The sequence below is a fragment of the Gossypium hirsutum genome, chromosome D13, assembly GCF_007990345.1.
Source record: "Gossypium hirsutum isolate 1008001.06 chromosome D13, Gossypium_hirsutum_v2.1, whole genome shotgun sequence".
Lineage (NCBI taxonomy): Eukaryota > Viridiplantae > Streptophyta > Magnoliopsida > Malvales > Malvaceae > Gossypium > Gossypium hirsutum.
In genome coordinates this window covers 52,866,641-52,880,367 of record NC_053449.1, presented here as the reverse complement: position 1 = coordinate 52,880,367, position 13,727 = coordinate 52,866,641, and the positions used below count along the sequence as shown (strand labels likewise).

Below are 13,727 nucleotides of genomic sequence, written 5' to 3'. Positions count from 1 at the left end.
CGATTCCTTGGTCATTTTCTTCAATGATATTGTACCCCTGATATACTTGGTAAAAAAAACCTTTTGCATTTGCCATAATCAACATCTACCGCATAATATTTCCTAAAAAAATGTAACAATTTAAATAATTGTGGAAAAATAAATAACAGCAAGGTGATGATAATATTAATGTATTTATGAAATACAATTTTGATCTATTTTCTCTCCCAAACTCATTCTTAGCATTCTAGTATCTGAGGCACAATCAACTTTATAATCCTTCAATTATAATATTTTTATAAATCCAATTTGCAGTTTACTATGTGTTCAAATAATAAACCAATTAGATAAAAGAATAATATAAATTTTATAATATAATTGTTATACCCAATTTTAGCTCGGGCTCACATATGGAAACATAATTTTTGAGGATATGCAATCTTATATATGATATGCAATCCTAGATATGATATATGCAATCTTAGATATGATATGCAATCTTAGATATATGTATAATCTTAGATATGATATGCAATCTTAGAAGATATGATTTTGAAATCTTAAGATACCCTTTAATCTCAGCCGTTGATGTAATTGATCTGTACCGTTGGATTGGAGCAACTATAAATAGAGCCTCTCCCTTCATTGCATGAGAAAAAAAAGAGGAAAGGAGAATAAAAAAAAACGATTGACAGTTTTTAAAGGTGCTTACTATTTTTTTCGTTGATTTTTGTACTTTTACAATTTTAAAAAGGAGAAGTGATACCACTACGAATTTATTTATTTTTTTTATTTAGCCCCTCCGCCTTTTAATGTCTTTATAATTAGGTTTTTTTTATTTTTTAAAATTTGCCCTTTAATTTATTTAATTTCAATTAACCCTCTTGAACGACACCGTTTAGAGGAGAAGGGAAAATTTCCCTTCCAGCCCCTTTATGTAATTCGCTATTCAATTTAGTCCTCCAGACTTTATTATTGCGAAATACCCCATATTTTTTATTTGTAATCCAATTTAGCCTTTTTTTCATATTTTCTTCAAAAATCAATTTTTTTTGATGATGCAATTGTTCTTATCTTATAATTCTTATCTTAATTATTATATTGTATATTTTTTAAAAAAAATTTTTATGCTTTTTTTATTATATTTTTTCGCTTTATATATATATACTTGTTTTATTTATTTAATTATCTTTATATTATTTATTTCAACCTATGTATTTTTATGTCACTTGTATGTATTTTTTTATTATTTTAATTATTCGCTTATTAATTTATGTTTGCATATTTTCTGCTCATTATTTATATCTTTGCATTCATTTTATATTCAATTTTGTTTATTTCATGTATTATGTACTTTTATCATTGTATTATGACATTTGCGCATATAAAATAATGTTACATATTTTTTAGAAAAAACTCAAATTTAAAAAATAATTTTCAAAATGAGATAAACTCGTATTTAGATGCTCAAGGAAATTGAGCCCTAACGTATTGGGTTCCGATTTTTTTGAAAATCTAACAATCGAAGATTGCTCTTTAAACCAACTAAAAACTCATTATGGGAATTCAACACGTTGTGTCCTAACGTATTGGATGTGACGCATTGATTTCTCGATGTAGATTTTTAAAAATCATAAAGGAAATATCCGAGTTTGGGATTTTAAAGGAATCGTGCCCTAACGTATTGGGTGTGATTTCTTAAATCTTGGATAAGTGGATGTTCTTTTAAAGTAAAGGAAATATTCCGAGTTTGGGATTCTAAAGGATCGTACCCTAACGTATTGGGTGTGATTTCTTAAATCTTGGATAAGTGGATGTTCTTTTCAAGTTTTATTGTACAAGTATTTGGCCCAATTCATTTTTGGGGGAAAATTAGAATGCTGTGCCCTAACGCATTGGGTGTGGTATCTTCTTTCTCTGAAATAAAAAGGTCTTAATACGTAGCCTTTTAAGTTTTGCTAAGGATTACGTTTTTCCAAATTCTCGACCTTAAGATACTAATTAATTAACCAGGTACAAATTTTGGCGTTACAAGGGTGTTAATCATTCCTCGAACGTAACTGACTCCCGGATCCGTTTTTCTAAAACTTGTAGACCAAAGCCGTTTTTAGGTGATCCCTCTCACACCTCAATAAAAGATTGGTGGCGACTCCCAAATTTTCATTTTTTTAAAGTCGACAACCTAAAATTTTTGTTTTCAAAAAAATAGTTTCGACAATAACATTTATAAACAATGTTTCTATAAAGTGTTGAATAGCTTTACGGTGCTTATGTTAAAGTGCTCAAATATGTGGCCATACAAGAATAGTATAAAAATTATAATACATGCTTTATAAGCGCAATGGTTAGGTTAAAATTTGCTTTATAAAACACAGGAGTTAAGTGAGATGAAAAGGGTTCTCCTACCTTAATCAGTAATCGAGGGTTTAATCCTCGCCTAAGTATGGAGTAGCTTTAAAACTGTGGCCAGCATCTACCCCTTAATGGCCTACAAAATGCGAAGGATAGTTACCGGGCGCGCTTCGGTAGATACATTGAGGAATCAAAAAAAAAATTACACCAAATATTTGACTTATGTGTCTAATAACAAAGCAGTTTTGACCCGATAAGAAATATATAATTTTATTTAAAAAATATATAAAATATATGTCATAAAATTAAAATTTTTTATTATATTGTATTAAAATAAATTTTATAAACTTCTATAAAAAATAATTTCTTAAATCATGTACGTGTGTTTGAAAGACTATAAGATAATTAGTAATTGATTGTAATTACTCACGTAATTACCCCAACTCTCAACTCCCTAAGAATTGAATAGTATAATTGAGGTGCTATTATATTCAATTTAGTGGACCCAACAATTACAATAGTTAGCCAAACATACTATTCCTTTGCACTTGCAAGTAATTACACTTAAATCTAATAATTAATTCACATTAAATTTTTCAAAATCATACACTTTGGGGTCGAAATTAAACTGATTTTTTTTTTAGTTTCCAAACAATTGCAAAGAAAATTCATGAAATTAAGTTGTTTTCAAATAATTAATTCACATTGGAATTTTCAAATAAGATATCACATTACTAATACTTCAATCATTAAAATATTATATAAGACATTTGCCTTATACAGCAAAATATGAAAATACTAAAACTTAATCCAGTTTAATCATTCTAAAGTTTCTAATTTGTTTAAAAGTATTTTCAAATATATATGATTTTAAATTTGTATATTTTAACATGAAATTCATTATATTGTAGCAAGATTTTAATGTAATATGTTTAATTTTTTAATTTAATTCAAACAATTTCACTCGATTCAGCTCGACTCGAATTTTATTTCACTCAACTCAATTGAAAAAAAATTCTAAATTGAATTAAGATGATAAAATAAGACTTGTCAACTCGATTAACTCAAAATTATTTTACTCAATCACCGCTAGCAATTGCATCCTTGATACTAATAACAACATAAAAATGTATACTCATCTTTTCAAATTAATATGCAGCCACGAAATGGAAATTTCCATGAAAAAAAACTATTGCATATGAAAAAGTAAGTTCCATGACATCGACTGAAGCAATAACAACAATTGCAAAAGACATTGACTCCTATAGAAATCCATCAGTTTGGAAACTATAACGTATATGCTACAACTGGGTTTTTTTCGTGTGTCACCCGTTAGGCTTTGAATTATGTTGGTAATAAATATAATCTATTTTAATTAAAAAATGAGTAGAATTTAGTAATTTATTATGACCCAAATTATTGGTAAAGTTAAAATTAATTTTTTTTCGAACAAAAACTTTCGGTGCTCAGTACTTATGTGTAATTCAATCTTTCCATCATATATTCCGAATAAGCTAAAAGGCATGGCATGGTGTCTACCTTTGCTCATCCATGTCAGACTTGCAACTCCTTGTATTAACCCTAATTATCAGCCTTCACTAAAGACTTGTAGTTATAAAAGTCAAGAGCAAAAAAGATATGTCCCTCATATCACTTGAGGTGACGAGTCCGCTCTAAACCACTCCATCACCTTGGTATGTCATATCATACTTAAAAGATTCTACTTTAAGCACCTATCAATGTGAATCCATTGGTGATGAATCAAAGTATGACGTCAACATATGAGGAGAGTTTGTGTAAGTCTAAGGATTATTTACACTACCAATACATGGGAGTATTTCTATAGAAATTTGAGTGAAATACCAAATGGAACTCTCATAGCGGGTCAAGTTATATTTTATAATTTTTTTGGAACTTTTTAAAAATCATTCATATTTATTTTTTTATATTTGTAATAATTTTATAATTTTTTATAACTTTTACATTTTTAAAAATATTCTAATAACTTGACCAGCAACATCAACATATATACTTTCACATGGCATGTCACATGTCAACTTGTCATAGCTTCCGCCAACCACATCAACAACCAGTATTAATGAAATCAGTCAACAACCGTTTTCGTTAATGAAAGGAGCCAACTGATTTTTTTTCTCATTGAATGCTCAATTGGGTCCATTTTTCTATTATGAACTTAATTGATTTTTTAACTTTTTACTAAGGTATTTTTACCCTTTAACCTTACATTAATATTCATTACTTTATTAAAAAACTGTTTATAAGTAATTTTTCTGATTGAATTGATATCGAATTAATTCATAACACTAATTTAATAAAATATATTATATATACATAGATATAACTTCATTAAAATCTGTCAATAAAGAAAACACACCATTAGTTTGTCTGAAGTCTCGACTTTTTGAGTCTTAATGGGTGAGAAATTTCTTATATAGAAACTGAAGACGATGGCCCAATTCTTTGTGGAAAAGGAAAATTAGGCAGGAAAAGTATATCCACAAAATGATAGAAGAAGGCTTTGAGCCACAATTAAATCATCTTTAAATTGTTAAACCAAATTAAAGATGGAATCGTCGTTGTCATGGGATCTACACGGGGTGTTCCAGTTTTACGTATCATGAATTTCCAATGTTTTTTTGCATGAAACTTTTGATTCAATGAGAAAGGAAATGTTTTCAAAATCATGCAGCTTTGGATTCTAATTAAGCTTCTTCTTTTTCCCTAGCAATTGCAAAAATTTGTTTTGACAACACATAATAAAAGTGTAATTATTAAGTAGTAAGAATTATGATTTTCTAGACATGTTTGGTGACAGTGTGTAATTACATCGTAATTTCCTATATCATATTTCATAGTACAAATTGTAAATTATAATTTATAATTACAAGGTTACTTAATATATTTTTTTTAAATATTAATTACTATAATAAATTATCAGTAAAATTAAAAAATTTCTAAACAAGTAACAAAATTAAAATAAAATCATCATATTTAATATGTTAGCCCAAGAAACTAATCGATAATATGATTACTAATAAAAATTATAAGAAAAATGATTTATTTTAGGTTATAACAAATATATATATTTTTTTTGAACAATGAGATTTGAACCTAAGCTATTCCTTGGAAAGATGAATACTCGACCAATAGACTACAACTTAAAGTTTTTTAGAATATTATAACCATTTTTATAATTCATGAATTAGGTTAAAAATAGTATAAAATTTATAATATATAACAATTATAAAAAAATTATAAAGTGTCCAATAACTTCCAAAACACTTCTTATAAATAATATATTTTTTTATCTTAATTTTTTTTAAATAAGTCATGGCAAAAAATTATAATTGTTTTATAAATAAATATATTATTTTCTATAACATATAGTATAGACACATAAGTAAGTTATATTTAAATTTTTTGACCATAATTTTTTTATAAGTAAGTATGTAGTAACACTTTTTATAAAACATAAATTATTTTTATAATATACTTTTGCCTATAACTTTAGAAACTTTTTAGGATTTAAATAATATAATTCTTGTCGTAACTTTATAAAATATTAAAAAATATATAATATAAATTTTAGAACTTATAATATGATTTTAGAAATTTTTATTCATAATCATCCTAAACACGTATGCGTATTTATGTTTATAATATAAATTTTTTAACTTAAATTTGTATAAAAAATATTTTTAAAAAGTTAAATTATGTATGAATTTTCCGTGAGAAATTAATATATCTGGAAACATGCGTCGACCATATACTTTTGATGAAAATTCAAATCAGGAGGTATCATTATCAAGAAATATGGACCATAGGAAGAGCAAAGATTCAATCCTAAATATAGTATTTGCATTATTGATACTAACATAGAAATTCCATGAAGAAGAAAGCATTGCGCATGATGAATTAAGTTCCATGACAAGGACTAAAACAATGACGATAACTTGCCCCTACAACTATTGCAACAAGAGCTTGAATCCTTTGATGAGTTCCTTTAAATTCATCGTTTGGAAACCATAACATATATGCTACCACTAAATACTTACCAGATTAAACAATGGCCTCATCCCTAACCATTTCTGTTATTCTAGGGGTACTGTGGGCTGCCATCCTTCTTTCCTTTGCTACAACTGTAACAGCAGCATATCCATCGCCATTGGAGTCCGAAGCCATAGCTCTGCTAGAAAGCAGGTGGTGGAGTAACCATAGCAGCAATACTTCACAACGTTGCCAGTGGCCTGGTATAACCTGCAACACTGCTGAAAGCATCACCAAAATTAACTTATCTGATGCGCCCAACATTGAGGTTGGAGATAGATTTGGGAAACTGAATTTCTCTTCATTTCCAAATCTTGTCCTTCTTGATCTTAGTGACCATCAAATTAGAGGAAAAATCCCGCATCAGATAGGTGATCTATCAGCATTGAAGTACCTTGACTTGTCCAGTTGTGGTTTATCTGGTGAGTTACCTCCTTCTCTAGGGAAGCTGACCCAATTAGAATTCCTCGACATTTCCTATAATGATAATATTAATGGTTCCATCCCTCCACAACTGGGGAATCTAGAGAACCTTGTGACTTTAAACTTAAGTCAATGTGGAATTGTTGGTCCAACCCCTTCTGCTTTGGGTCAATTAACCAGTCTCCAATCTCTGATCCTTTCGTGGAACCGAATCAATGGATCTATCCCATTAGAAATTGGATATTTGAGAAATTTGACTGATTTGAGTCTCTCCAGCAATGGAATTGTTGGTCCAATCCCTTCTGCTTTGGGTCAATTAACCAGTCTCCAATCTCTGAGCCTTTCGGGGAACCAAATCAATGGATCTATCCCATTAGAAATTGGATATTTAAGAAATCTGACTTTTTTGGGTCTCTACAACAATAGACTTGTCGATTCAATACCCATTACTCTGTACCAATTAACCAATTTGGAAATTTTGTACCTTGATAATAACCAACTTCAAGGTTCAATCCCTTCTTGTGTTGGTAGTTTATCAAAGATGCAGGACTTAAGCCTTGGTTCTAATCTATTAAAAGGTCCTATTCCCCAAGAAATTTGTAATCTAGCAAATTTGACTTCATTGTACCTCTCCCAAAACAAATTGACTGGTTCAATCCCTTCTTGTATTGGTAGTTTATCAAAGATGCTGGACTTAAGCCTTGGTTCTAATCTATTAAAAGGTCCTATTCCCCAAGAAATTTGTAATCTAGCAAATTTGACTTCATTGTACCTCTCCCAAAACAAATTGACTGGTTCAATCCCTTCTTGTATTGGTAGTTTATCAAAGATGCAGGACTTAAGCCTTGGTTCTAATCTATTAAAAGGTCCTATTCCCCAAGAAATTTGTAATCTAGCAAATTTAACTTTTTTGGACCTCTCCCAAAACAAATTGACCGGTTCAATCCCTTCTTGTATTGGTAGTTTATCAAAGATGCTGGACTTAAGCCTTGGTTCTAATCTATTAAAAGGTCCTATTCCCCAAGAAATTTGTAATCTAGCAAATTTAACTTTTTTGGACCTCTCCCAAAACAAATTGACCGGTTCAATCCCTTCTTGTATTGGTAGTTTATCAAAGATGCTGGACTTAAGCCTTGGTTCTAATCTATTAAAAGGTTCTATCCCAAAAGAAATTGGCAAGCTTTTTGATCTATCAAATCTAAACCTTAGCTTCAACCAACTCTCAGGTCCTATCCTGTTAAGAAATGGCTTAAAATTGGTAGTGGATTGTTGTTGTTGGTAGTGGGTTGTTGGTGGTAGTGGATTAGTGGATGGTTGTTGGTGTCCATTTTCAACCACAAATCTTTGCCAAAGTTTTGGACAATTATGTCCTTGAACTCTCTTATAAATAGAGAGGTTCATTAGCCATATTCATCATCCCAAACCAAGAGAGAGCAAAGCTTGTTCTTTGAAAGCTAGGATTTTAGCTTTCGGGTTTTCTATAGGGGTTGAGAGTTGTGAGGTTCTCGGGTTGTGTCTTGAGTGTAAAACACTTGTAATCTTCATCTTGTTATAGTGAAATTTCTTTTCGCCTCTGCCCGTGGACGTAGGCATTAAAGCCGAACCACGTAAATCCTTGTGTTCACTTTATTTTTCGTTCCGGTCAATTTACTTGTAGTCATATCGGAGTTCTCGAATCGATCCTTTCCGCAACAAATTGGTATCAGAGCGTAGTTGAAGGAGTGATAATATTTTCTGAATTGCCCTGTGACTGCAGCTTTGTCTGATCTTTCACATCAGGAAGAAAATATTATCATTCATTCAAAGGTTCCAAATTATGGCTACAAGTGTTTCATCGACTAAGTATGATGTCGAGAAATTTACCGGGAAAAATAGTTTCAGTTTATGGCGCATCAAGATGCGGGCAGTGCTGGTTCAACAAGGATTGCTAAAAGCATTGTCTGGTAAAGATAAATTACCAAGCACGCTTTCGGAAGAGCAAAAGGATGACATGCTAGAAAGAGCACATAGTGCTATTCTGCTATGTCTAGGAGATGAAGTGCTACGAGAAGTAGCGGATGAGAAAACCGCGTCCGGTTTGTGGCTCCGGTTAGAGAGCAAGTACATGACGAAGTCATTGACGAACCGGCTCTACCTCAAGCAAAGACTCTATGCCCTGAAGATGGAGGAAGGTACACCTGTTTCCCAGCACCTGGATAAATTCAATTCCATTATCATGGATTTGAATAATATCGATAACAAAATCGATGATGAGGACCAAGCAATAATTGTTTTGTGTTCTTTGCCTCCCTCGTATGAGAATTTTGTTGATACAATGATGTACGGTCGTGATGACCTGACTCTAGAGGAGGTGAAAAATGCCTTAAGTTCCAGTGAGTTGAGGAAGAAAATCACTGGTAAGGTGGTCGAAAACAATGAAGGCGAAGGCTTGGTTGCTCGAGGAAGATCCAAGGCAAAGGGTGGAAGTTCAAGTAAAAGCCATCCTAGATCGCAGTCCAAGAAGAGAATACAGTGCTACTACTGTAAGAAGTACGGGCACATGAAGGTAGATTGTCCGAAAAGGAAGGAGAAATCAGAATCACAGGAGCAACAAAATGATCGTGCGAATGTAGCTGATGCAGATTCTTCAAGTGATGCCGAGATCGTTCTTGCAGTATCCGACTCTTACGCTGGTGGGAGATGGATTCTTGATACGGGAGCTACATTTCATATAAGTACTTCGAAAGATGCATTCTCAACATACGAGAAGCATTCTGGTTCAGTACTAATGGGAAATGACCACGCATGTCAAGTCATGGGGATTGGCACAGTTCGTATAAAGATGTTTGACGGTATTGTTAGAACCCTAACTGATGTTCGGCACATTCCAGAAATGAAGAAAAATTTGATCTCTTTGAGTACGTTGGACAAGAAAGGCTTTCGGTACTCTGCTGAAGGTGGAGTTCTCAAGGTATTCTCGGGTGCTTTGACTGTGATACGTGGTAATTTGGAGCGGGGCCTTTACTTCCTCGATGGTTCCTCGGTTACAGGTGTTGCGGGAGTGTCATCATCAGATGATCTAGATTCTGACACCACGAAGTTATGGCATATGCGGCTCGGGCATATGAGCGAGAGAGGCTTATCGGTGCTAAGCAAACGAGGATTATTGTCTGGGCAGTGTACAGGAAAGTTGAATTTCTGTGAGCACTGCGTCTTCGGTAAGCAGACTCGGGTAAAGTTCAGCACTGGGATTCACAAGACAAAAGGCACAGTGGATTACTTCCATTCTGACCTTTGGGGGCCTTCTCCGACAATTTCTAAAGGTGGTTACAGATATCTGCTTACCTTTATCGATGATTACTCGAGAAAGGTTTGGGTGTATTTTCTGAAGAGCAAGTATGAGGTTCTCATCAACTTCAAGCAATTTAAAGCTTTGATCGAAAATCAAACAGGAAAGAAGATCAAGCGATTCCGGACGGATAATGGCTTGGAGTTTTGCTCAGGTGAATTCAATGAGTTCTGCAAAAATGAAGGAATAGTGAGACACCGCACTGTTCGTCGAACACCACAACAAAATGGAGTTGCAGAACGCATGAATAGAACTCTCTTGGAGCGAGCTCGTTGCATGCGATCAAATGCTGGGCTCGGTGAAGAATTTTGGGCTGAAGCTGTTAATACTGCTTGTTATTTGGTTAACAGATCTCCGTCAACAGCTATTGAGCTGAAGACTCCTGAGGAAGTATGGTCTGGTTCTCCTGCTGATTACTCTGGTTTAAGAGTGTTTGGCTGCCCTGCGTATGCTCATGTAAATGAGGGAAAACTCAAACCGAGGGCGAAGAAATGCATATTTCTTGGATACGGCCAAGGGGTGAAAGGATACAGGTTGTGGTGTCCTGATCCGGTTTCGTCCAAGTTCATCATCAGCAGAGATGTGACTTTTGATGAGTCATCCATGCTTCGATCCACCACAAATTCCCGGGAAAAGGAGGAGTCAGATAGAATGGGAGATCACGGTGTTGAGAAGCAGGTGGAGTGTCAGGTGGACGCTCCAATTCCTACGGAAGGTACTTCAGTCCAGGATGATCAAGTTGAGGTGCAAGATTCCGATGAAGATGAGTCACCTCAAGAAAAACCATATAGCATTGCCACTGGAAGAACGAAGAGACAAATCAAACCAAATCCGCGTTACGCTAATCTGGTGTCTTTCGCGCTCAGTGTGGCGGAGTCCATTGGTATAGAACCTTCCAGTTATAATGAGGCTGTCACGTGTGATGAGTCGGCACAGTGGGCAATTGCTATGAGTGAGGAGATAGAATCTCTTCACAAGAACCATACTTGGGAGTTGGTTAAGCCGCCAAGTAACCAGAAGATAGTTGGTTGCAAATGGGTCTTCAAGAAAAAGGAAGGCATCCTAGGGGTTGAAGCAACTAGATTCAAGGCACGATTGGTTGCTAAAGGCTTCACTCAGAAAGAGGGGATTGACTACAATGAAGTTTTCTCCCCAGTCGTAAAGCATTCTTCCATTCGTGTATTACTTGCCATGGTGGCCAAGTCTGATCTAGAACTTGAGCAGCTTGACGTAAAAACGGCGTTCTTGCATGGTGAGCTCGAGGAAACAATCTACATGCGTCAACCAGAGGGTTTTACAGTTCCTGGTAAAGAAGACCATGTCTGTCTATTAAAGAAGTCTTTATATGGATTGAAACAATCCCCAAGGCAGTGGTACAAGCGGTTTGATAGCTTCATGATTCAGCATGGTTACACAAGATGTGACTATGATGCTTGTGTCTATCATCGGAAGCTCTCAGATGGTTCGCACATTTATTTGTTGCTGTATGTTGATGACATGTTAATTGCTTCCAAAAACATGTCGGAAATCAACAAGTTAAAGTCGCAGTTGAGTGGTGAGTTCGAGATGAAGGATCTGGGTGCTGCCAAGAAAATTTTGGGCATGGATATTCACAGAGATCGCAAGGCGGGCAAGCTTCGTGTGTCGCAGAAGAACTACATTGAAAAGGTTCTTCAACGCTTCGGCATGGATAAAGCGAAAACTGTGAGTACTCCGTTGGCACCACATTTCAAACTCTCTGCAGAGTTGTCACCACAATCTGATGAAGAAAAGCAGCAAATGTCTCACATTCCATACTCGAGTGCAGTTGGAAGCGTGATGTATGCAATGGTTTGCACTCGTCCAGACATTTCACATGCAGTTAGTGTGGTCAGCAGATACATGAGTTGTCCTGGCAAGGAACACTGGCAGGCCGTGAAATGGATTCTCAGGTACTTGAGAGGTTCTGCAGATTTATGCTTGGTATATGATCAGAGTGACTGCACTAGCAGTGTCACGGGCTATGTGGACTCTGATTATGCTGGAGATCTGGACAAAAGAAGATCTCTGACGGGTTATGTTTTCACTTATTCTGGAGGAGCCATTAGTTGGAAAGCTGTGTTACAGTCTACCGTAGCCTTATCTACGACTGAGGCGGAATATATGGCGTTAGCAGAAGCAGTGAAAGAAGCATTGTGGATGAAAGGTCTAGTAAGCAGTTTGGGTTTACAACAGGATTTCACTGTTGTATTTTGCGATAGCCAGAGTGCCATACATCTGACTAAAAATCAGATGTTTCATGAACGGACCAAACACATTGATGTCAGATATCATTTTGTTCGGGAACATGTTACGCAAGGTGACATTGTTATCAGCAAGGTTGCTACCGAGAAGAATCCTGCAGATATGTTAACTAAGGTGATCCCTGCATATAAGTTCAAGCATTGCTTGGACTTGATAGGTATTCGGGATTGATTAGCGCCAGAGAGGCGTTTGGAAGAGGTGATCCAGTTCGAGGAATTCACTATGATGTTCAGCTTGGTAAATTTCAAGCCAAGGTGGAGATTTGTTAAGAAATGGCTTAAAATTGGTAGTGGATTGTTGTTGTTGGTAGTGGGTTGTTGGTGGTAGTGGATTAGTGGATGGTTGTTGGTGTCCATTTTCAACCACAAATCTTTGCCAAAGTTTTGGACAATTATGTCCTTGAACTCTCTTATAAATAGAGAGGTTCATTAGCCATATTCATCATCCCAAACCAAGAGAGAGCAAAGCTTGTTCTTTGAAAGCTAGGATTTTAGCTTTCGGGTTTTCTATAGGGGTTGAGAGTTGTGAGGTTCTCGGGTTGTGTCTTGAGTGTAAAACACTTGTAATCTTCATCTTGTTATAGTGAAATTTCTTTTCGCCTCTGCCCGTGGACGTAGGCATTAAAGCCGAACCACGTAAATCCTTGTGTTCACTTTATTTTTCGTTCCGGTCAATTTACTTGTAGTCATATCGGAGTTCTCGAATCGATCCTTTCCGCAACATGTTTAAACCCTTTTGATTTACGTACTTCACAAAAACTTTTAACTTTTTCATTTAGAATGTTAATTAATATTTCATTACATACTCAAGCTTTCGCGGGACATATGGGGGCATTTCGAAATTATAAAATCCCGCTACAACGACCAAATTTAGATGGAAAAATGAGTCAAGTGTAGAAAACAATAATTATGAATATAATTAGTGCCCTCCACAAAATTTTAAATGTAGTTTCATGTAAAGGTGTTTCTGAGTCGGATTGGGTCGGATTTGATTCGAGTTTAGGTATGATATTAACACATAAACATTTAAGTTCGATAAGATTCTAAATGTACTTAAAATTTTACTCAAGCCTATCTATTTTTATAACTCAAGCCCATTTGGGCTTGGTCTTATATTATTTTTAAATAATATATATTATTTTTAAATTAATATTTAATAATTTTATATATTTTTATTTATTAAATTATATATATAGAATATTACAAACTTAAAATTTTGGGTTGGGTCGAGTTTAGAACTTAAATGTTCAAGCTCGAGTTCGGTCCATAATTTAAACGAGCCTATTTTTTTTGCC

General features: G+C 34.3%; 1 protein-coding gene across 1 annotated transcript; it reads left to right on the top strand.

The window, feature by feature from the left end:
• Positions 1 to 6,187: 6,187 nt before the first annotated feature.
• LOC121203494 (leucine-rich repeat receptor-like serine/threonine-protein kinase BAM3) lies at positions 6,188 to 12,583 on the top strand (the record flags this gene model as incomplete). The annotated part of the gene is made up of 3 exons (XM_041108643.1): positions 6,188 to 7,382; positions 7,527 to 8,080; positions 11,006 to 12,583. Coding segments are annotated over exons 1-3 (3,096 nt in total), but the record flags the coding sequence as incomplete, so codon positions are not given.
• Positions 12,584 to 13,727: the final 1,144 nt, after the last annotated feature.